The 25,656-nt window shown below is 41.7% G+C and overlaps 1 protein-coding gene across 7 annotated transcripts in view; it reads left to right on the top strand.

Moving 5' to 3' along the window:
• DGKH (diacylglycerol kinase eta) overlaps positions 1 to 25,656 on the top strand; it is a 283,882-nt gene that overhangs the window by 223,111 nt on the left and 35,115 nt on the right. For all 7 annotated transcript variants that reach the window (XM_056555450.1, XM_056555452.1, XM_056555453.1 and 4 more), the window contains 12 exons: positions 1,273 to 1,360; positions 4,698 to 4,789; positions 6,059 to 6,158; positions 7,152 to 7,431; positions 10,225 to 10,353; positions 11,973 to 12,107; positions 12,683 to 12,800; positions 16,332 to 16,442; positions 17,023 to 17,119; positions 17,722 to 17,829; positions 20,626 to 20,739; positions 21,885 to 22,019. In XM_056555450.1, coding sequence (XP_056411425.1) covers positions 1,273 to 1,360; positions 4,698 to 4,789; positions 6,059 to 6,158; positions 7,152 to 7,431; positions 10,225 to 10,353; positions 11,973 to 12,107; positions 12,683 to 12,800; positions 16,332 to 16,442; positions 17,023 to 17,119; positions 17,722 to 17,829; positions 20,626 to 20,739; positions 21,885 to 22,019 — 1,507 coding nt within the window. The remainder of the gene's footprint in view (positions 1 to 1,272; positions 1,361 to 4,697; positions 4,790 to 6,058; positions 6,159 to 7,151; positions 7,432 to 10,224; positions 10,354 to 11,972; positions 12,108 to 12,682; positions 12,801 to 16,331; positions 16,443 to 17,022; positions 17,120 to 17,721; positions 17,830 to 20,625; positions 20,740 to 21,884; positions 22,020 to 25,656) is intronic.

Raw genomic sequence — 25,656 nt, 5'->3', positions numbered from 1 at the left:
CTCCTTTCTACAATACAAAATTATTCAAGTTTTCTGCAATCTGCCAAACGGTTCTAATTTTGAACGGCAAATAGCTTTAAAGAATCGGGCAGAAACAGTTATGAATGTAAACAGGGGGTTTAGTTTAAGGATCTGGGTGTTTTCACATGTGTCATTCTGATGCTTTTTATGCAGTTTTAAGTACCGTATATACTCGAGTATAAGACAAGTTTTTCAGCACGATTTTTTTGTGCTGAAAACGCCCCCCTCGGCTTATACTCGAGTAAACTCTCCGCCTGTCAATTCCTTAATCAGTGGTCTTCAACCTGCGGACCTCCAGATGTTGCAGAACTACAACTCCCTGCATGCCCGGACGGTCAGCAGGTTGAAGACCACTGCGCGGGCCTTCGTCATCATCCAGACACCCCCCCCCCCTTTAGTTTTCTGCTCACCTTTTCACCGGCAGGCCCTCTTCTCCGCTCACTCCGGGCCAGTGCCGGACTATTGCCGTTGCCTTGACGACGACGCACAGGGACTTTCATGCGCATGAACGTTCCTGTGCGTTGTCGTCAAGGCAACGTCACTAGTCCGTGGCCGGCCTGGAGGGAGCGGAGACGAGGGCTTCCCGGTGAAAATGTACAGCCGGAACGACTAACCCTCCCCACCGGACGGTCCCTGCAGCATAGATGGCCAAGACCAGCTCACCCTTCCTTCCCACTGAGGGGAGGTGAGTAGAAAACTAAAGGGGGGTCTGGATGATGACGAAGGCCCGCGCAGTGGTCTTCAACCTGCAGACCTCCAGATGTTTCAAAACTACAAATCCCAGCATGCCCGGACAGCCGATGGCTGACCGGGCATGCTGGGAGTTGTAGTTTTGCAAAATCTGGAGGTCTGCAGGTTGAAGACCACTGAGGGTATTGACAGGTGGTGATGATGAATGGGGGGGGGTGAAAATGACAGGGTGATGATGACGGGGTGTTAATGACAGGGGTCTGGATGATGACATGGGGGGATGATGTATTTCCCACCCTAGGCTTATAGTTGAGTCAATAACTTTTCCTGCGTTTTTGGGGTAAAATTAGGGGCCTCGGCATATATTCGGGTCGGCTTATACACGAGTATATATGGTATGTATATCTGTTAGTGTTTAGTAGCCTTATGTCTCCTTTAGTTGTCATTTAGCTAGTAGATAGCTTCCCAGTATTTAACCCATATACATGTCTGTACACCAACAAAGAAGGCTATGGAAATATGTGTTGAAACACTGTTATCATCTAATACATTTAATCCCAGGTGGAGTATAATGTCGTACGAGTTGAAATTACCATCAAAAAGCTCAATACTTCCCATATCTCCAGAAGAGGAGTCTGAAGACTGCCAGGTAAGTGTGTTTTTGTCTCTTCCTACTTCTGTTGTGAACAAAATAGTGCACTAGAAGGCCAGTATGTGCCTTGAATGTAATGACTGCATTTGTAAAGACATTGTAAATACATTTATTGTTGGGGTAGTATTGCACATACCATACCTTAACATACGAACGTCCACACCATCTCAGCACCAGAATCCACACAAAATTGTGTGAGTATGTTACAGATTTTCCAGTGCAAAAAAAGTAAAAAATAAAATAAAAATCAATGGGCTTAAATATCCACAGTTTCAGATCTTGCTACTGCAATATCTGCAATATCTGCAATATTGTGGATCTGTTGTAGATTTTATGGTTAGTATTTGGTCCTCATTTTGATCAGTAGTTTTAGCTAAAACCACAGTTAACAAAAATACAAAGGCACTGATCTTTAATAAACAGTCGATAAAAAATTACAAGCTAAAATCACAAGAGGCATACTGTGGTGATCAGATGAACCCATACTGAAAGGCGGGGTGAGACTGTCCCAAATAATGGTCGAGGGATCGGTTCAAAATTGCATATCACAATAATAGTATCAGTTCTTTAGGGTAACAAACTCCAAATGAATAAATGAAATGAACAGAATATGGGGAATGGAGGTTACAATAGAACTGAAATTAAATCAAGGGTTAAATGATAAGCAAGGGGAGACTGAAAGCAAAAGGCAGCATACATGTAAACAAAAGTACAAGTCATGCACCCTACAGAGGAACATCTCACCTACCCCGAATGCGCGTTTTCGCTGGTCGCTTCGTCTGGGGGCGTGTCTCAAGCTAGGAAGGATGCAGTATAAATGGCCAAAACCTACCAATCAGAGGATGCCGTGTCTAATTAACGAGGGTACACACCTGTCTATTGAGATCATATCTCTGCGCTCTGCCCCGGACCCACTGGTTAGTGGCGTAGATACGCCAGAGGGCTGGTGCCGGAACCTCATCGGCGCTGCGGTGACGTAGACAGTCACATGTCTCTGCAGCGTCACCTAGTATGAGAGGTTAACATGTCTCGTGCGAACAGTGCGCAGATCGGAGGCTCAAAGAGACGTGAGGAAACGGTGCCCCACGTGATGTAAGTCACGTGATGCGCCGGCGCTAAGCGTCATGGTAACGGTTGCTAAGAGCTTATAGACAAAACATAAGACGTGTCATGCAAAGTGTAATCACCACAGTGAAAGGAGCGTGAGAGTGACCTTACCAGACATAATGAGTGACTGTGCAACCACCACCAGGAAAAGTGGAAATAAAACACCGCAACCTGTGTGAAAGCAAAATACAATGAGAAAAGCACTATGTGAATGCTGTTGAATGAAAACTGTAGTTATTAGTGACAAATCAATAACAATGAGAGTGACCACAGTGGAACCAACACAGTTAAAACTATAATGACAAGATGTGCACCTTTTTCAGTGTTGTGCACCCACTCCTAGTCTTGGTTAAAGATACTAACCAAAATGTGAACTAGGCTTTAAAAGTAATTTGAAAAATTAACGCTATATCTGCAGCCAATCCAAAATTGACATACTGCTGACTTGCAATTCACACCACCGGACCGTTTCGGTACAGATTATATTCACAGTCTGTGGATGAGATTGTTTAATGCTATCATAAATTCTTAGCATTTTCTACATGGAAAGTCCATTGCAGAAATTGCATTCGGTTATTTGTGACACTACATGAGCTGTGGATATGATTTTCGAGTACATTCAAACGTACGTGATCTGCTGCAGATTTGAAATTTGGATTTCAGTGTAAACTAATGAATAGAAAACAACATCAAATCTGCAGCTTCAACGTGCAGCATTAATTAACCCCTTAAGGACTCATTTTCACCTTAAGGACAATTTACATATTTGCCCTTTAGTTTTTTCCTCCTCGCCTTCTAAAAATCATAACTGGGCTTGTTTTTTGCATCACCAATTGTACTTTACAATGACATCACTTATTTTGTAACATAATCTGCGGCGAAACAAAATAAAATTATTTGTGGGGTGAAATGAAAAAAAAAAAGCCATTTTGCAACTTTTTAGGGCTTCCGTTTCTACACAGTGCACTTTTCCGTAAAAATTGCACCTTATCTTTATTCTGTATGTCCATACAATTGCAGGGATACCCAATTTGTGTAGGTTTTATTTACCGTAGTTTAATTATAACTACATGCACCAAAATTAGTATGTTTAAAATTGTCATTTTCTGACCCCTATAACTTTTTACATACAGTGATGTATGAGGGCTTATTTTTTGCGACGTAGTCTGTAGTTTTTATCTGTACCATTTTTGTTTTGATGGGACTTTTTGATCGTTTTTTATTAATATTTTTATGGTATATGAAGTGACCAAAAATGCACAATTTTAGACTTTGGTATTTTTTTACGTGTACGCAATCGACCGTGCGGTTTAGCTATCCTTAGATTTTAATTTTCACATTTACGCATGTGGCGATACCACATATGATTATTTTTTATTATATTTAAAAATGGGAAAAGGGGGGTGATTTAAACTATTAATGAGGAAGGGGTTAATGAACTTTTATTAACTTTTATTTTTACACAAATTTTTATTTTTTTTTAGTCCCTACAGAGGGCTATACCATGCAATCTTCTGATTGCATATACTGATCAATACTATGCCATTGCATAGCATTGATCAGTGTTACTGGCGCGCTGCTGCTCCTGCATAAAGCAGTAGATTGACGATCGGATGACAGAGAGGCAGGTGAGGACCCTCTCGTCGTCCGGTAAGCTGATCAGGACATCGCAATTTGGTCGCCATATTCCCGATCAGCTCTGCTGAGCTGCCAGGATTCTTTCACTTTCGTTTTAGATGCCACAATCAACTTTGATTGTGGCGTCTAAAGGTTTAATGCCAGGCCTCTGCCTGATAGCAGCCCCCCAATCTCTGTGCAGCCCCCGGCATTCTGGGCCGGGCGCTGCTTTTGAGACGGGGACGTGTTGTCACGCCACGACCATCTCTGCCCCTCCTAACCCCCACCCCCGTGATGTGACGTCACACATACAGTATCCTGGGTGTACTTAATGCACAGGATTTGAAACGGCTGACTGAACACTGCTTCAAATCTGCAGCTTCAAATATTGTGCATCAATTGTGTTAGGAACTGTGAATAGACCCATAAGCATTATTCTGTGCAATTCCCTTCAGTTAACATTCCAACTTGCAATTATTGTTTCGGGTTTACATAGACTTCCAATGTATTCATTGCAAATTCTTTTCTTCCTTTGCATTTTATTTTCTATTCAAAACATTTTTAGTTGGTTGTTTAATACAGACTCATTCAAACGCTTATTTGTTACTAGTTTCAGATTTCTGCATATGAAGACTCAGTAGCTACTCACCTGGCGAAGATTCTCAATTCAGACAAGCATTCCATAGTAATATCTTCTGCAAAGTAAGAAGCATCCCACAAACCTTCTTGTTAGATTTTTTTTACTTTAAAATCAGTTTTTTCCAGTTTTTTTGTGGGTCATTGCTATTAACCCATGTTTTCCGAGCCTTATATGTGTGCTATGTACATTATAAAACCTAATAATAGTATATGTTTCATTTATCTCGATTTTTGTAGTTGTATGCCACCTGTCAACCTCTTTTAAATAACTACAACGCTTAATCTTAAAGGAGATATGCGGCGAAAATGTTTTTAACTTCCCCTTTGCCCGGGCTGCAAAAAAAAAAAAAAACTTTAACTCACCTTCCTACATTGTGGAGATATCGGCATCCCGTTCCTCTAGTGCTGCTGGCTTCGAGCTTCTTAGGCTCGATACGCCACAGCGCTGTCAGTGTATCACCGGCCACAGCCATGTTCCACCTTGGCCGGTGATAGGCTGAGCACACTGTCATGTAAGGAGCCTGGGCCCAGCCTTCTCCCTGCTGCCCGGGCCCCTTACATGACAGTGTGCTCAGCCTATAACCGGCCAAGGCAGGACATAGCTGTGGCCGGCGATATGCTGACAGCGCTGTGACGTGTCGAGCCTAAGAAGCAAGAAGCACCAGAGGAACTGGACCCTGATATCTCCGCAACGGGGGGAACGTTGGAAGGTAAGTTAAAGTAAATTTTTTTTTTTTTGCAGCCGGGGCACAGGATGAGTTCAAACATTTTTGCCGCATATCCCCTTTAATACATCACTAATCATTAAAGCACAGGTTCAACATTTGCTTAGAATCAGTCAAAAAAATGTACTGAGCAATGTAATTGTAATATATTATGGGGGAGATTTATCAAAACATGTGCCGAGGAAAAGTTGCCCATAGCATCCAATCAGATCGCTTCTTTCATTTTGCAGAGGCCTTGTTAAAAATTATAGAAGCGACCTGATCGGTTGCTATGGGCAACTCAGCAACGTTTCTCTGCACAAGGTTTGATAAACTTCCCCCTTTATGTTTTTTCTCTTTACTAATGTAGTGTAAGTGTAGTCATAACCCCTCATTATCTATGTGCAGTGATCTTTGCCAATGGTGAAATCATTGAGGAAATATGTTTAGTGATTTGTAGAGTGCAATCCACTGCATGTAGATAAGGGGGAGGTTCTGACTACACTGAGGAAAAGGTAGGCAAGTATGTTACCTGAATGATTTTCCTCCGCAAGGTAGCAACCTAAAGTGCTCTGTACGTTTTCCTAAATTTGGCAAAAAGTTATTTTGTCATATTTTTTTTCTTAAGGGTTTTATGTGAGACTGTAAAAGATTTTGTGGCAAAAGTTGGTAAAACGTATGAGAAACCACTGGAGAATTCAGAGGAGGCAGAAGTGATGGCATTGAAGGTAAGCTATTTTTTCCCTTTCAGTTAGTATTGTTAATACGTCTTAGATTTTACACTTAAAGGAAATGTGCCATCAGAAAATGACCTAATGTTTTAATTAAACATTTATGTAAAAAAAAGTGTTTTCTGTATTTATCTATTTGATACAGTCCTGAAATCTTGCAATTTTCAGTCTGGCCACTAGGCCTAATATTAAGCCGAAGAAGCAAGCAGTGTAATAAGTATATGATTGTTTACTAGTGCTAGAAATTTCGACCTTAAAGCAATGTTTCCCGCCACTGTGCCTACAGCTGTTGCAAAACTACAAGACAGACAGATATTGTAACCCAGCAGCTACTATATATAGTTAAGTGCAGAATGCTGTAGTGACAAAAGTACTCACATATCACTATCAGGTTCTATGCTGGACTGTACATTGTGAAATTAAACCCTGGGGCCCCTAAAGTTACAATAATAATTGGTTCCTGGATGACCATTGTATGTTGATAAAAGAACTCTATGGAAAACTGGTAAAATACGAAAAAGTGAGCATCAAAGAAAAATAAGTAGATAGCTAATACAGGTAAGAAAAAGCTGCTGAAAGCTGTAAATCACTGTCTATGTAAAGGACAGGAGCCAATAGATTACCATGGCCTGGTGTCCAAAGGAGCAGTCAACCCTGGAACAGGTAAATAGTAATACAGAATATGTAATACCTCCCTGTACTGTAGGGGGCTCTACCAGACAGCCAGTCAGTGCATGCACTTCAGTAATACAGGTGTATTACCAATGAAATGTTTCTCATTTATAGTTCTTCCTGCCGTTGACACTCAGATCCCGACTAAGTAGCATTGTATGTTTAGTATGGTCCAGAAAAGACTATTGTATGTTCAAAATATTGTAACCTGAGGCCATTTTAAGTTGAGGGATCACTGTACATACATCAGATGTTTAAGAGAGTTGTTTTTTTTTTAAATGTCTTTTCAGAATTTTAACTGTGATATTTGTATTCCAGTGTTCTACATTGAATGAAAAGCTTGATCTACTACTTCAGACTCTTCATGCAGAAGCTCAGGCAGCGCCATTGTTGGCACGTTTAACACCACCTATTGTAGAAGAGGAGGTAGAGGAAGAATTCTCTAGTGAAGACTCCCTCTCTGAGAGCAAGGAGCAGTTGACAGACAACATTGCAAAGTCTTCCACGCCAAAGCTCTTCAAACCGCGGGAGCAACTCATGCTGCGAGCCAACAGCTTGAAAAAAGCAGTCAGGCAGATCATAGAACAAGCTGAAAAGGGTGGGTGTTTTGTTTGGTCTAGAGCAATATAATGAAATGTGTCATGATTTAAGGCATTAGAAAAGCCTGGAAATGTATTTTCAGCTACCACAATTCTGTACTAATTTAGTATGAATATTGCTTAGACAGATTACTCAAGCCTCATGTAACTCTCCCAAAGTGCATAACACTTATTGCTTAATAAACTGAGATAGTGTTGGTTGGGAGAACTCTTCCAGTTCATTTGCATCTATAGTATGTAGTAATGCTGATGATATTCTTAGCAATAATTCTTCTCTGCATTGCAGGAGCTGAGCTGCAGACTGATTGATATATATATATATATATATCAATTATATATATTTTTTTTATTCTGGTTCCTCAGTAACTGCTTGTGGACTAACTTGCTGTAATCTACTTTTAGCACAGTATGCTTAGGTTGACAGTTTTGTATACTGCATTATATGGGACAACATTTTACTAGCTAGTGCTTTTCACCAATTAAAATTACAGTAAATTCCATTTTGTTTCTGTAATATAAGCACAAAAACATACATGTTAAGTTCTATCATGGCGTCCATCACTGTGCAGTTTTTCTCTTCAAATAAGACAATCTAATAGAGCCTCCAATGCAACAGGAACTAAATTTACTACACACCTTTGAACGGCCTAAAACCAGTCTATTTGAAGTGTATGTTAAGATTCCTTGTGTAATAATACAACCATTGAACTGACCACTGGAAAATGGGATACACATTGCCTCTCTGTTCATTGTCTGTGGGAGCTACCGAAACAGCAAAGTACAACTCTCAGGATGCAAGCAGTGATAGAAAATGGTGATTCTGGGGAAAAACTAATTTCTCAGCTCACATGTAGAAGTCCACAAATCTAAAATATTGCCTGTGATGGTGCCTTTAACCCCTAGCTGATTCTGTGATTAGGAAGGAGCACTGTGTGATACCATCCAACACCTCTTTCACACCCACCTCAGTTTTATTACAATGAAACTTTAAATGGCCACTGTCCTTTGGAAAAACTTTTATCATGTCCTAGCAGACCTGTTTTGACCTCCTCCGATCAGAAAATTGAGCCGGGTGAGGTTCGTGCCCAGTGCGTTCTCTCCCGGCTCCATGTCACATGACTAAGACACACTCGCAATGTAAGACAAAAATAGAGAAACAGAAACGTAGCCGCCCATCCACAATATGTATTTTGATCTACTTGCTTCTCAGCATAATTTCAAGAACTAACAGGTTGTTATTAAACATTTTTTTTTTTTTAAGTATTTTTTTTTAGAACTTTTTTGGTTTAAGCAGAAGAACAAAACATACAGCCAAAGTACAAAACTCCCCCCAGAGACCCTAGGGAGGGGCCCCAATGCAAAAAACAGGGAACATGAGGGCGACACACTCAGGGAACAACCACCCACCAGGCACGAGGGCTAGAAAACCCTAGGACCTCAGAGGGAGAGAAGCCCAACACAGACAAACAGAAACAGTCCCACTCCACACACACCCTGGCACTGCCCCTCACCACCATCGGTAGAACAACACCATGTCAAAGCAGACCTATTAAGACAACTGAGTCGGACAGTCAGTAGACTTATCAAGGAGAAGCCAAGGGGTCCACACCTTATCAAATTTCTTTGGGTATCTGCGACTCATATACAACGCATGATATAGTGGCACATTCACCAAGCTAATCCACCTGGACTGGGGGGTGGGTGGGGGGGGGGGGGGGGGAAGTATCCTTCCATGTCATCACAACCACTTTATGTGCACAAAAAAGGAGAAACCGAATCAATAGGTGTCTATGGGAACCAGACGCAACATCATTAATAATGCCCAGGAGGCACACCTGAGGAGTGAGGAGAAAGGGGAACTCTAAATTATCTGCTAGAAAGTGTGCCTCCCTCCAAAAAGGGCAACACTAGGACAACTCCACACCGCCTGTAGAAATGTACCAACCTCCAACGAACAGCAAAAACAGGTATCAGAGGGGGAATTGTTGTATACATTTTGATCAAAAAGTACAAGCCCACTCGCCATGTCAAGGCCACCTTTTCAGAGTGGGTCCCAAACCTAACACTTGCATAGCACCGGGCAGCGACCACTGCGTCCGTGACACCAAGCCCACAGGGGGATGTACAGTGGGTGTCTCTGTGACACAGAGGAGGGAGAGGAGCGTGTGGCAGCGAAGACTTCTTCTGACTTCATCTGCAGAGGTCTGAAAACTTAGATCCCGGCCGATCGAAACTTTGTTGCTAGGGCGTGTCATATATTTTTTTAAATGACATGTACACTTTCAAGACTATGGACTTTAAATGCATTTTTGTATTATTGTAGTTTTTATTTCCTATAAGTCTTTATTTTAAAAAAATGTCTGCATTTTTCTCCTACAGCCAGCATGTTTTTACATATAGTGCAGCCTGTTCTGTCTCATTCTTGGGGAAATAAATCAGAGGGGCTGCCTTATGAATTGGTCTAAAGCCCCCTCCCCCTTTTCTGAACAATCATCTTAGCCAGATACCAGATCAGAGGTCAAGTTTATATCATTATTCAGCTTAAATAGTCATCATAATGCTCATTTGATGGATTTCACCCTGAATTGGACAGAGCAGTCTGTATTGTATGTGAAAACAAAAGCATTGATAAAGACCTATGGGATTTGTTTTAAACCATAATAAGTACAATGCAGTAATAAAACAATTTAATAATCTCCAAACCAACCGATGCTAATCGCCAGATTTCTGCTTCATGCATTCAATGGATGTTCCTATGTGAAGTATAGTAAAATAGATGTTCTGTATCCTAGTGGTGGATGAGCAGAATGCCCACACTGAAGAACAAGAGAACCAGGCTGCAGAAGAGTACAGGAAAGAGTTAGAAGAGTCAAGAGAGGAGGAAAAAGATGACGACACTAAGGAACTGGATTCTCTATCAGGTATGATCACCCGTGTAGACAGACTCACTTGTCAGAGGAATCAGTAATGTCTTTCACAGTTACATTTTTGAACTTAGATGACTGACTTAGTAAAGAATCCATTTTTCTGGATGGCTTGTATCATGTCTTTTGTAGATATGAGCAGTGTACTTTCACAATTTTCATTAGAAACAGTCATCTTATTTTCTGTAACCCATTTCTTTGAGCAAATGCTTTCATCTTCTCCCTCTGTGATCTTAACACACAGTCCCAGTACTGCTGACCTTTTTGTATTTCGTCCACTTTAGAGATGATGGAAGAGCAGCTTCCCATATTTCAGAGCTGGAAACTGTATTAAGCCAAAGCCATATATGTATTTGTACACATAAGTGCTGTCAATGCAGGCTGGTGGAGGGGGAATAATGAAATTGGAAGTCAGGTACCTGCAACAAGCCATCATTGTCAGTTATAAGGACTCTGTTGGTTTTTATCAGAGCATGAACAACAAAAGGTTATTTTTAATGTAGCTTTAGCCCCAGGAGCCCCATCTGTCATAATAAAGAGCAGTTGTTATAGAGAATATGCTTGTTTTGTCACGAAGTACAGATGAGGCAGAAGATGGCACTTCCAGATCCTGAGTGACAAGAAAGTACAAAAGTTACAATGCAAATGAATGATCTCTTCAATGTTCTCTTCAGTTTTCTTTCATCCTAGTCACAACTCATTGACATGATTACAAAAAGGCCATAGCCCACTCTTCATGGTATACTAGAGCTGTTAGTGTAATATGTACTTTCTACTGAAGAAATAAATGTTTGCAATCTGTAGCCATATTTTGAGCACCTATTAACATATTTCTTTCATCGATACTTCCTTCCCTATTCTGCATAATAATGTTTTATTAGGAATATGCACTTACAAAATCTCTAAATTGTTGCATAGTCATTGCCCATGCAACTGTTATACAGTATGCCAGAAGTCTCACATAGGTGTCATGTTTAAATTATGAATATTTTTATTTATTTATGTCTTTTTATTTTTTATTTTGGATGACTATGCTATAGTTCATTAGCTGCAAGCCCAGGAAAACTGGGCTGCAATGGTAGCCGTCATCATTGTGATAGGGTAATAGTGTGCCATGCAAGATTGGGAGTATTTGTATTTACCCCTCCTCGTCCTTTTGCCAGAAGTTTCCTGGTGGCACCACCTTATACTGTGAATGGGACACTTCTGCTATTCATTCTGCTAAGCCTCTGTGGGCCCCTTACTTTCTCTTGCAGTTCTGCCAGGGACTCTGTAGCAGTAGAAATGCAGGACAAGGAGTTTTCCAGGGTCACCACACCTGTCCACATTTTGTGTTCTTACACCTTGACTCCACTACATCCGAGCTGAGCTGCAATGCCACGCATATCCTTAGGAGGGGGTGGTGCTGTTTTTTTTTTGTTTTTTGTTTTTTGTTTTTTGTTTTGTTCCCCCTATGTGTCCCTATGCAGAGCAGCTACATGTTTGGATTTCTCTTTCTTAAATAGTACAACAGTTTGGAGGTTTTCCATCTCCTGTTTAGATACCTGGCATTGTACTTCATCGTAGGAAATGTCTTTATTATATATGAGAAGATGGTCTTTTGCTTTCACCAACAGTAAAAGCTGCTCCACGTTCTCCAGACAGACGTGCAAGTCGTAGTGCTTACTCCCAAAGCGGCTCCTTCTCCAGTCCCCCATTAGCATCCAGTAAGGAAAATCTTCCCGTGTTAAACACTAGAATTATCTGCCCAGGTAATAAACCGGGATTGATGTTCTGTGGTTTTCATGCCAATTGCTGTATTGCTGTCTATATCTATGTATTTCTATATATAAAGCCATTAAGTGATTTGGTCTGACTTTGTGCCAGTTGTTTCCTGACATTAAAATAAAGTGTGGTTTACCTTTGTATATAATATTTGTCTGATATATCCTGTTCTTAAAAATAAAGGAAACATTTTATACCATTAAACATGCAGGAATATGGATGATGCTTTCTCTATGGTACTCACATTGACGGATCTAAAATGCCCCTTTGGGGAAAGGGGCTCATTCATCCTATAGTGAACATTTAGGGTCACACGTGCCATATTTTGCTGGATATTTGCTGCTGCTATTTTGTTTTTTCTTCAAAATTAGCTGATTATTTTGTTACCCATTGTCTTCAACGGGTACGAAAATACACAGCAAAATATTAAACCTGTGACCCAACCCTTAAAGTAAATATTTGTTAAGTACATAGTTATTTAAGCCTATTAATAGCTTTAGCTATAAGTATAGCTTTAAATGTGAATCCTTTTTACTACATATTTCTTAATTTTATTCAACAGGATTGAGAGCCGGACTAGCAGCTTCCATTGCTGGCAGCTCAATTATTAACAAAATGTTATTGGCAAATATGGATGCAATTGGTGCATCACCTTTTATTGATCCTGAATCAGACTCCTTGTAAGTAATATTGATTATAGTATGTAAATCCTTTAATTGTCGGGGGGGGGGGGCTGGGCTATCTTTTGTCTACACTGTACCTCTGTTCTTTAAAGAGTACCTATCATGATCTAAACTCTCCCTAATTCCCCCCCAACTGTCCCTGACTCTCACTGACACTATCCCTGTGTTTCTTTTCATTCAAAACCCCCCTCTTTCTACCTGATTTATTGTTTTCTTGGCTGCTCATTCAGCAGTCCTAGTGTGAGGGAGGAAGGGGGTGTGGCCCAGCGTAGAGGCTGTGAACACAGCAGCTGGCAGCTCTGAATCTTCTCCTCTCTGTTTACAACTGCATGTGAAGAAAGATCGGAGCTCAGATAGTAAAATGAATGAGGGCATGCAGTAAGGCAGAGTCAGGAGTATGCCTTGTTGTGCTATGAGCACAGTGCTGGCTCCTGGCTGTCTGATTGACAGGCAGGGAGCAGTGCTGAGCTCGTCTGTGTCCCGGCTGCATTCTGAGATTTAGGACTCCAGCATGAGTCTGAAATCTATAAAAAAAAAAAAAAAAAAAAGGCTTGTGGCCAGGACTGGTAGGGAGACCCCTGGTGGTCAATTTTTTTCAAGTGGGAAATTAAATAGAAAGAAGCATATTTTTTAATAACATGCAATTGGAAAGTTATTCTGTATACATTAATCTATAATGTAACAACAGATGGATAAAGGGGGGGGCTCAACTACATATATGTGTATATATATTTATATATAGGGTGCTGCTACAGTGAAAAAATACAACAGCCACTAAAACAAAGTAATCACTGAGAAAAAGTGCACACCACTATGAAATATATGCATAAATACAGAAACTTTATAGGGACACATATGTAAAAAGCATATAAAATAACATGTACTCAGGAACATTTAAAAACAATTAAAACAGAGCATGTCACACAACACCCCTGAAGAAGTCGCTTTGTGACGGAACGCGTGGGGCTCTGGCGTGACCCCGTCATTGCTTACTGGATGTCCATCTTTGTCTCTTGCCTAAGTATCATTTAGTATTGCTTATATCTTTGTATATTTGACTACTGTGGTGCAAGTTAGGTGATCATGAGACATTGTTATTTTCTGCATTCTGTGGTAATTCCATTACAGTTAGTTTATTTTGGACGGGGGCACTTACCTGTGGGAGGGGGTTCATGGCCCTTCTCCAGGGTTGTGCTATGTGCTGTTTTAGCTGTTTTAATTGTTTTTAAATGTCCCTGAGTACATGTTTTTTTTATATGCTATTTACATATGTGTCCCTATAAAGTTTCTGTATTAATGCATATATTTCATAGTGGTGTGCGCTTTTTTTCAGTGATTACTTTGTTTTAGTGGATCTTATCCTCTTGTGACGTCACAATACTCTGGCCCCTGTATTGTGAGTAATCAGCACGGAACGATCTTCGCTCCGTACAGCTATTGACAAAAGGGTGCTGCAGGAGAGATCGCGGGGGTTCCCAGCAGTGGGACTCCCGCGATCAGACATCTTATCCCCTATCCTTTGGATAGGGGATAAGATGTCTAGGGCGGAGTACCCCTTTAACCCCTTAAGGACTCAGGATTTTTCCGTTTTTGCACTTTCGTTTTTTCCTCCTTACCTTTTAAAAATCATAACCCTTTCAATTTTCCACCTAAAAATCCATATTATGGCTTATTTTTTGCGTCGCCAATTCTACTTTGCAGTGACATTAGTCATTTCACCCAAAAATGCACGGCGAAACGGAAAAAAAAATCATTGTGCGACAAAATCGAAAAAAAAACGCCATTTTGTAACTTTTGGGGGCTTCCGTTTCTACGCAGTGCATATTTTGGTAAAAATTACGCCTTATCTTTATTCTGTAGGTCCATACGGTTAAAATGATACCCTACTTTTATAGGTTTGATTTTGTCGCACTTCTGGAAAAAATCATAACTACATGCAGGAAAATTTATACGTTTAAAAATGTCATCTTCTGACCCCTATAACTTTTTTATTTTTCCACGTACAGGGCGGTATGAGGACTAATTTTTTGCGCCGTGATCTGAAGTTTTTATTGGTATGATTTTTGCTTTGATCGGACTTTTTGATCACTTTTTATTCATTTTTTAATGTTATAAAAAGTGACCAAAATACGCTTTTTTGGACTTTGGAATTTTTTTGCGCGTACGCCATTGACCGTGCGGTTTAATTAATGATCTATTTTTATAGTTTGGACATTTACGCACGCGGCGATACCACATATGTTTATTTATTTATTTTTTTACACTGTTTTATTTTTTTTATGGGAAAAGGGGGGTGATTCAAACTTTTATTAGGGAAGGGGTTAAATGACCTTTATTAACACTTTTCTTTTACTTTTTTTTTGCAGTGTTATAGGTCCCATAGGGACCTATAACACTGCACACACTGATCTCTCATCCTGATCACAGGCGTGTATTAACACGCCTGCGATCAGCATTATCGGCGATTGACTGCTCCTGCCTGGATCTCAGGCACGGAGCAGTCATTCGTCGATCGGACACCGAGGAGGCAGGTAAGGGCCCTCCCGGTGTCCGATCAGCTGTTCGGGACGCCGCGATTTCACCGCGGCGGTCCCGAACAGCCCGACTGAGCAGCCGGGATACTTTCAGTTTCACTTTAGAAGCGGCGGTCAGCTTTGACCGCCGCTTCTAAAGGGTTAATACCGCACATCGCCGCGATCGGCGATGTGTGGTATTAGCCGCGGGTCCCGGCCGTTGATTAGCGTCGGGACCGACGCGATATGATGCGGGATCGCGGCGCGATCCCGCTTCATATCGCGGGAGCCGGCGCAGGACGTAAATATACGTCCTGCGTCGTTAAGGGGTTAAGCACACCTTTTAGATGGCAAAAAAGGAAAAACTGCAAGTGCAGCACAATTGTATGTGGAGATTGAACAATATGCTGCAGTAGATTGGATGGGCAGTTGTGGGACTTCTTTTTACTTACTGCAGCTTGGAGGCATTGGGAGGGACTTTATAAAGCTGTGTCTTTCCCGCATCAATATAGACCAACCTACGGAGCGTAAGTCTGTGTCTGTCTGTGTCAGGAACTGTCCAGAGCAGGATAGATTGCTATGGGGATTTGTTCCTGCTCCGGACAGTTCCTGACATGGACAGAGGTGTCAGCAAAGAGCACTGTGGTCAGACTGAAAAGAACTACACAACTTCCTGTTAAGCATACAGCAGCTGATAATTACTGGAAGGATTAAGATTTTTATATAGAAGTAATTTACAAATCTGTGTAACTTTCTGGCACCAGTTGATTAAAAAATGTTTTTTCCACCAGAGTACCTCTTTAAGAATCCTGTACAGCCTCTTCTTTATTATTCTTTATTTATCTTGGAGAACAGTTTATAGCAGTACTTAAAAATGTGTCCAGTGTTCTACGGAGTGACTACTAAGTTTACACTTTTTACCTAATGCAAGAACATGCTTATTGTATAATAGTGATAATGTATTATAAATCTCTTCTAGTTTTATAAAGTAACTTCTCTCTTCTTCGTTCAACAGAGAAGGTTATTCAGAAAAATGTGTTATGAACAACTACTTTGGTATTGGTTTAGATGCCAAAATTTCCCTAGAATTTAACAACAAACGTGAGGAACACCCTGAAAAGTGCAGGTAATGAGGAATCAACTGTATGAATAGAATGAATAGTGAAATACAGTGTAGGTGTAAAATTGTCCTAAGAAGCATCATCTTTATAATTATTCAAGGAAGTATTAATCAAAAAAGCAACTGACATGCTTGCTTTCCATTTCTATGTCCAGACATGGATCACTAGTGTGTTCTGGATAGTATAGACATGTTGACGTTTTATCATGGTGTCTTTGGAGCAATTATTATAGAATCACATGTAACTATATCCTGCATTGCTTTTTTGTCCCGAACAACACAGCTTCTGATGACTATTCATGATGGTTTCCTTCCTTGTTCAGATGATTCATCAGTCTTGTCACCGGATATGCTGAGCTGTATCTGTTTGGTCAGAGCTCTCAATCTCCAGTCCATAGACTCATACAGACAAAAGTTGACCCTGTAGACTCATTAGAAAAATTACATAAAAATAAAGTAAATGACCAGAATGTCCACAAGGAATTGGAGCATAAACGAATATTGATTACACCTCATATATAGTGGTATGAACTTATATTGCAGAATATGTAATTTAATACATGTGTGTGTATATATATAATTACAGAAGCCGTACAAAAAACATGATGTGGTATGGAGTCCTTGGAACCAAAGAGTTACTGCAAAGAACTTATAAGAATTTGGAGCAAAAGGTTCAGCTGGAGGTAATCTGGAGCAGATCAGTCTTGTAGGAGATTCTTGCTGCTTAAAGGGGTACTCCACTTGCCCCCTAAATGCAAGTCTATGGGAGGGGGCGTGGCGGCTGCCACGCCCCCTCCCACAGACTTGCATTGAGGGGGCATGGCCTGACGTCAGGAGGGGGCGTGGCTGATACCTGCAGCGTGCGCGCGCACACAGCGTTCAAAACAAAATGTTCCGAACACTGGCCAGTGGAGTACCCCTTTAACATACTGTCATATGCCATACCCATGTTGTCTGAATATGTTTATGTAAGCAGGGTGTGTGTGTGTGTGTGTATATATATATATATATATATATATATATATATATATATATATATGTATATATGAGGCTCTTCTGTAGTCTATTACAGAATTTGTATAAAAGCTCTACAACCTCACTATATACTGTAGCTGCATTGAAGGCATGTGCTACATTTGTTTGCTATGTAGCTAAGGGCTGATTGTGGTTCATTTCCTGTCTGCGTGCTCTATCTATAGTCTGTGCCTTACATTATATAAATTCTAGTCATGCAAATGCCTGCTGATGTTTTCTTCATTATTCTCCATTGTTTTACTCTTGGCAGTGTGATGGCCAGTACATCCCCCTTCCAAGTCTCCAGGGCATTGCGGTGCTAAACATCCCTAGCTATGCTGGCGGCACCAATTTCTGGGGTGGAACTAAAGAGGATGATGTAAGTTATGCAGAACACGGAAGCTTATTTAGAACTTGTATCTTTAAATTGGCTCTTTCTTTCTTGCTGCATCATATAGGATTTCATTATACTTTCTTTTCCTCATGGTATTCTTAGTCTAGTAGCTTGCTACAAATTCCACAAAGTGCTATTTTAGGCGTGGGAACTTCTGTGCATTCAGTGCAGGAATCCTGTTGTACTAGAAAAAAAAAAAACAACAAAGACTTTTTCCGGACTCACGATGATTGAGTAGGTTTGTGGGCGATTGCACAGTGAGATAAAAAAAAAAAACCAACTCAATATTAGTGGTCTGTATGCACCCCTGCATTACTGTCCCTAGTATAAAGTCTGACATTTCTAAATATAGCCTTATAATATTATGCCTAGTGCTAATTCATTGACTGTATAGAATGTTATGACTTGTAAAAACATGTGCACTAAATCTATCAGCCCTTTGGTCTAGGGATCGACCGATTATCAGTTTGACTGATATTATCGGCCAATATTCACGATTTTGGACATTATCAGTATCGGTTACCTTGCCGATATGCCGATAATGCCCCACCTCGCCTCCCCGGCCAGAGATCACCGCCGAGACCTCCGCCGCTGCCCCATTCCCTCCCCCATCCCCGGTTTTATAATTACCTGTTCCCGGGGTCCGCGTTACTTCTGGCTCCTGCACAGTGCAGCGCAATGACTAGTGGCGCCTTCAACGCGACGTCACAGTCAGTGCGCACAGTGACAGCTCAGGACGCCCCCCGGAGCCAGAAGTAGCGCAGACCCGGGGCCCCGGGAACAGGTAATTATAAAACTGGGGATGGGGGAGGCAATGGGGCAGCGGTGGTGGTTGGACTAGGGAAAAGCCGCTGCAGTTCATTTATTTAAAGCACCCGCTTTAAATCATTGATCTGCGGGGGGAATAGCCGATAACTTATACCGGAATATCGGTATAAGTTATCGGCTATCGGCCTGAAAAGTCGCAGATTATCTGTATCGGCCCTAAAAAATCGATATTGGTCGATCCCTACTTTGGTCCATTGTCATGTCATTTTAGCTTCAGCAATATTGTTCTATTTAATATAAATATGTATAACCTATTCGCCAAAAGGGTGAAAAAAGTGACTACAATTACCAGCAGTAGCTAGAATTAGGAAACTGACAAAAAAGGGAACAATAAAGAAAAACGTTAAAATCTAGTTCCTTGTGTCTTGTATTTTAAATCGATTATTGTCCATAAGTGGCAATGCAAAGAAGCATTTCCAGACGTGTGCTCACTGTAGCCACTCTTACAGATAAGCCAGTATGTGTTCTGCCAACAATAATAGGCTTTTCGTATCTCAGTACCCATTGTAACAAATCGGTCTAATGCTTTACCAGGGTGTTAAAACAAGAGTTGGCAAGACACTAACTAAATTTGCAATGCTAGAAGGTACAGTGTAAGTCTGTCCTAATAGACTTGTTGTAGGAAGGAAAAAACTAAGTGCGCACCTAGTAAAGCCTGTATAAGTATTGGGAAAGTTGGTTGACTTCTTACCAGATGGAGTTGTGCTCATAGCACATAACATCACACTTTGCCTGTAGAATTAGTGATCAGCAGCCTAACGCTTACTTTGGGTTAGTGTTTCCCAACCAGGGTGCCTCCAGCTGTAGCCAAACTACAACTCCCAGCATGCCCGGACAGCCTTCGGCTGTCCGGCCATGCTGGGAGTTGTAGTTTGACCACAGCTGGAGGCACCCTTGCTGGGAAACACTGCTCTGGGTAGTGCAGCCGCAAACCAGCAATATGTAGACAATTGGAGATGTGACTGGGTCACATGAAAAAATAGCGAAACGTGTGCAGATGCGCTTCCTTGCATAAATGATGATGATGATGATGAAGATGAGATGTCTGCTATGATAGAAAGGCAAGAGAAGGCTTTATTTCAGTATTGTAATGCACCACTACACTTTATGCCCAGGCTTTTGCAGAGTTTCTCAATTTTTCCACTGTTTCTCTATGAGACCCAGTCACATCTCCAGTTGTTTATAGACTTATTTGCGGAGATTTATCAAACTGGGTGAGAGACATCGTGGAGTGATTTTTCTACAGCGACCAATCACAGCTCAGCTAACGAGCTCTGTTAAAGTGAAAGCTGAGCTGTGATTGGTTCCTGTAGAAAAATAACTCCACAGTTTGTTCAATTTTGGCCATTGTTCTTTAAATGTGACCTATACATAGGATCCTTAGTCATCTGTGTGATCTGTTAAATTGCTATAGTGACATTCCACATGTTCTGGACATCCAGGAAGACTTTACTAAAACATAATTGAATTGATATTATCTTAGTTGTACTCCACTAGAAAACATTTAGCATTTTAGCATAACATTTTAAGCAACTAGTTCCAGAAAGTTAAACAGATTTGTAAATTACTTCTATTAAAAAATCTTAATCCTTTCAGTACTTATGAGCTTCTGAAGTTAAGGTGGTTCTTTTCTGTCTAAGTGCTCTCTGGTGACATGTGTCTCGGGAACCGCCCAGTTTAGAAGAGGTTTGCTATGGGGATTTGCTTCTAAACTCGGCATTTCCCTAGACACGTGTCATCAGAGAGCACTTAGACAGAAAAGAACAACCTTAACTTCAGAAGCTCATAAGTACTGAATGGATTAAGATTTTTTAATAGAAGTAATTTACAAATCTGTTTAACTTTCTGGAGCCAGTTGATATATATATTAAAAAAAAAAAGTTTTTCCTGGATAACCCCTTTATGTTCTAAGGTGAATATGATTTTACATACATTGCTCTTATTGCACTGTAGATATTTGGTGCTCCTTCATTTGATGATAAAATCCTGGAGGTGGTTGCAGTATTTGGGAGCATGCAAATGGCAGTCTCTAGAGTGATCAAGCTTCAGCATCACAGAATAGCTCAGGTAAGCAGTGATGGGTAATGTACATGTTAATCACCAGAATGTAAATACTTTGTCTGCAAATCCACTTTAACCTTTACAAATCTGTACAGTGTTAATTCCTTATCATTGCCAGAGTAACCAAGGTCTTGTTCACATTCACAATGGCATATATATACATTGCAAAATGTCAAAATGGGATGCTGATGTATATGTGCACGGACGGACACAGTCCTCACTCATTTTAGTGCCTCAAATGTAATCTGCTAGTGACTATATTTGGATCCTTTCTCACACATAATTGTTTATTCCTTTTTTTCAGTAAATATATACATGCAGGATTTAAGTCACTAGCTTACTTACTTGTCTGATCCATTAATTAAAGGGAACCAATCATCAGATTTTACCCTATATAATGCTTGATAAAGTGTTATATAGGGTAAACTTGTTGTCCTCACCATCCCCGGGGGACGCTCCTGCCTCCGGGGATGGTGAAGATATGAAGTTATAAACTAGTCACCGCCGTAAGTAGTCACCTGGGCGGGGAGCTCTTCTCACCTACTCCCGTTCTTCGTCTGACAGCGACGCCCCCGACGCTTGATTGATGGGCCGCATCATTGTTCCGCTCAATGAACAGACGGAGCAGAGCGATGACGCGGCCCATCAATTAAGCAGAGGGGGCGTCGCTCCCCGCCCAGGGGACTACTTACGGCGGCGGCAGTGACTAGTTTATAACTTCATATCTTCACCATCCCCGGAGGCAGGAGCGTCCCCCTGGAATGGTGAAAATAAAGATTTTACCCTATATAACGCTTTGCCAATCGTTATATAGGGTAAAATCTGATTATTGGTTCCCTTTAAGTTAATGGGGGTCTGTTCCTGTCCATGCATGTTTATGTGGCATCTCGTTTTGACATTTTGCTGATGTTTACATGCCACTGATGGCAGAATCTAATGTGAACCCTGCCCAAGACCTCATTTCTGTGCCTGTGTTTAACTGTGTGTGTTATAGTAATGTGGAGTTATGTGAAGGTTTTTTATTTCTGTCACAATAAAAACTGTGGCATGCTCGAATGCATTCTGAATGCAGAGAGGTAGTCGTCCCTAGAGGCTTTGCTTCAATGGGATGATCTCTCGGAACATCACTTGTCGTTTTTTCCAACTTCCAGTGTCGATCTGTGAAGATCACAATCCTTGGAGAAGAAGGGGTTCCTGTACAGGTGGATGGAGAAGCTTGGATCCAGCCTCCTGGTGTGATAAAAATTGTGCACAAAAACCGGGCCCAGATGTTAACCAGAGACAGAGTAAGTCCATTAGAATCGATTGTTCTATGCATCATTACCCTCCAGCAAAGCATATTCATTTCATTTCCATTTCTGATCTTTTTTGATGGTTATTAACCTTTTCTTCTTAGCTGGATCTTCTCAATTTAAATAATGCAGCAATTTTCATTCTCCTCCAAATATTGAAGTCACATAATTAATGCAACAATGTAATTCTGGAACAGGCTAATATCCCTGCTGCAAGAAATGGCTTGCCTTTTGTGTCATGCCTATATGGATTCTTCTGGTTCAGAAAGGGATAAGGTGCTTGCTGTAGGGCAGTGTGGGTCAGTTATCAATATGGCAACAAAAAATGTCTGTAATAACATATACAGTGACCCCCCCCGACCTACGATGACCCCGACATACGATCATTTCAACATACGATGGCCTTGCATAGGCCAATGGATGTAGAAGGCAGCATCAACATACGATGCTTTTGTATGTCGGGGCAATCGCATAAACGGCTATCCGGCAACGCAAACTTCTTCAGCCACCGCCGGATAGCCGTTTACGGTGCCCCGTGTGGTCCGCTGACTATCACTTACCTGTCCTCGGGGCTCCGGCGCATCCTGTTCGGGATTCTCTGCATCGTCGGCGCTCTCCATCGTCGTCATCACGACGCTGCACACGCCGTCCGGTCATCCAATAGGAGCGGCGTGCGTAGCGACGTGATGGCGGCGACGGAGAGCGAAGATGCCGGGGAAGCAGAGGCCTTGCCGGAGCGTCAGGGAACACACCGGTGACGCGACGACAGCGATGGAGGGCGACATCCAGGGCAGCGGTGACCAGCGTTGACGGTCCGGAGCGGCGGGGACAGGTGAGTACAACTTCCTCTACCAGTGGTCTCCAACCTGCGGACCTCCAGATGTTGCAAAACTACAACTCCAAGCATGCCCGGACAGCCGTTGGCTGTCCGAGCATGCTGGGAGTTGTAGTTTTGCAACATCTGGAGGTCCGCAGGTTGGAGACCACTGTCCTATAACTTTACTTTGCACGGATCCCTCAACATATGATGGTTTCAACAAACGATGGTCCATTTGGAACGGATTCCCATCGTATGTTGAGGGACCACTGTATTGCAAAGGTGGAGGGTCATTGAATAAATTAGACAGTGTAACATAAATGACTAGTCTGAATAGAAATGATGCGATGAGATGACCCCCCTGTCACAATGCTACAGCCGTTCATAAAAGGGGGGGGGGGGGCATATCAGCTGACAATTTTTGAGAAAAAACTGGAGCACTAAGCTGATATGGCGATTGAAATACCATGTTTACAGTAGATCTCTTTGGCGCAAAATTTTGTTTTCGGTTCCTCAGATACTTAGTGCTTTAGTTAGGCTAGGTTCACAGGGCTGTTCTCTCCCCCGTCCCGATATTCTCCCGTTATTGCTGCTAAATAGTTCATACTACAAACTGATGCAACAGGATCCATTATTTTAATGGACTATTTAAAAAATTAAAGGACAAGTGGCATCCTTTTGCATCCTTTATTGTCCTTTTGTGTCTTTTTTTTTAATCATTTTTTTCGTCTGGCTGTTTCCTGGTTGCTCGCACCTCATCTGAGCATGCTCAGAAGTAAAAACTGATTGAAAAAAAAACGGATGCTAACGGATGACATCAAGGGTTCATCCATTTCCCATTGATTTCAGTGTTTAGTTTGTGATAACCGTTTCTCTTCCTGATTTTTTGACAGGAAAAAAATACTGCATGCACCGTCTTTTTCCTGTAAAAAAATAAATAAATGGAATAGAAACTAAAAGGGTGCAAACGGATGACAAAGGATTGTAAAAGAAATCTCATTGACATGAATGGGATTCATTTACAACCATTTGCAAAAGGCTTGAACAGATTTAATAACGGACATGAAATAACGGGGACAGATGGCAATGTGAACAAGCCCTTAAAGGGCATATCTACTAAGCTGTTTTCTAGAATTTGGAAAACGCTTTCCTGTGAGCCATTCCTGTAATTTAATCACACAGCATAGTCATCCATCAATGTGAGATGTTATTTTCCCTCCGTGCCGTTACAGACTGCTGAGCAATGACATCTGTCACAATGTGTTCAGTGCGGGGACGTCTTGCGTTATTGTGGATGTGTGCAGAACTGACATTCTCTATACATTGCAGTGAGGGAAAGGTATAAGATAGAGTGAGCACTCTGCGATTAATAGCGGTAAATATGAAGGTAATATACGCGGAGTGATCGATTAGGGGAGGACGGTGTTCTGTGTGTTTTTTCTATGCTCTGAATAAACACCAGATGACTGTTTAGACTAGTGCATCAGGTCAGAATAACAGACTGTTCTTTCTGAGCTTGTTTTGTCAAACATTACTTCCCTATTTGACAACACAACTAGGACATGACAAATGTGTTATTGTTTTTGGGTTATGATATATGAACAGACCCTCCTCCGTAGCGTCTCTCATGTAATGATTTTGGCTGACGCTATTGCACCTTCGTCCTCCATTCATGAAACATAATGACGGAGTATAATGGAGCTGCAGGCTGCCAGCAGACTCCTATTTGTTTTATGCCAGAGGTTAACTTGTGACAGGTGATACAGATGGTTTTATTTGACATATAGACAAATTGTACATTATTAGTACTAAACTTAAGCTTAATATAAACTGATGAGATCACACACCTGATTTGGTCAACAAGAAGAAAAAAAATGTGGTCTCAAAAAGCAGGAGGTGCTCAACCCCAAATACAGTTGTGCATATATACTGGGGGAGCAGATCATGCGCTTTTGGTCACCAGCATAAAATGCATACAATGGGGGATGCCTGCAGCAGACTACAAGTGCTACAATGGCATCCTACACCAGATAAATGGTGTGGATTAGGGATCGACCGATATCGTTATTATAGGGCCGATACCGATAATCGGTGGAGGTTAGGGCCGATAGCCGATATTCCGGTATAAGTTATCGGCTATTTATCCCCCTGCGACACCGCTGCACATCATTGATTTAAAGCGGGCGCTTTAAATCAATGCACTGCAGTGGCTTTTGCGGTTCCATAGGCCGCCGCTGCCACCCGCTTCTCTCCCCATGCCTGATCGGGGGTCCTGAGACTTATCACCTCCACCGCGCGTAGGGGTGCCTCCAGCTGTCCATCCATCCAGACCCCTGTCCATCCCAGAACCCTGAATCACCTTCCCAGTTGCTGCAGGGACCGTCCGGGGAGGGTGGTCCGGGCCATCCATCCTTCCTGTAGTGTCTGGCGGCATTCCGGGTGGAGGGTGAATCTGTCCTGGCTGTCCTTCTTCTCCGGGGGTCCTCTTCTCCACTTCGGGCAGGCTCCGGCCTAGTAACGCTGCATAGACGCCGCTGCGCAGCGACGCACCTGACGTCACGGCGTAGCGGCGTCTATGCAGCCTGAGAAAGTTGCTAACAATGAACCATTGCTTGTAGTAGATCTACAGTTAAAAGTTGTGAGACATCTCAACCAGCTTTATGGGCCACACCTGCTGCCAAACACAAATACACCTATATATAGTAACCTTGTGATGCAACCTGGCTAAAGGCAACACTAAATTAAAACCTGCTACTTCTCAGTTCAGTAAAGTGCATAATATTGACTCGGTGAGACAGATATGAAGTATGTGGC

The sequence above is a fragment of the Hyla sarda genome, chromosome 2 (genome assembly GCF_029499605.1).
Source record: "Hyla sarda isolate aHylSar1 chromosome 2, aHylSar1.hap1, whole genome shotgun sequence".
Taxonomy (NCBI): Eukaryota; Metazoa; Chordata; class Amphibia; order Anura; family Hylidae; genus Hyla; species Hyla sarda.
The sequence above is the reverse complement of the archived record's forward strand: the minus strand, read 5'-3'. Positions and strand labels throughout refer to the sequence as shown.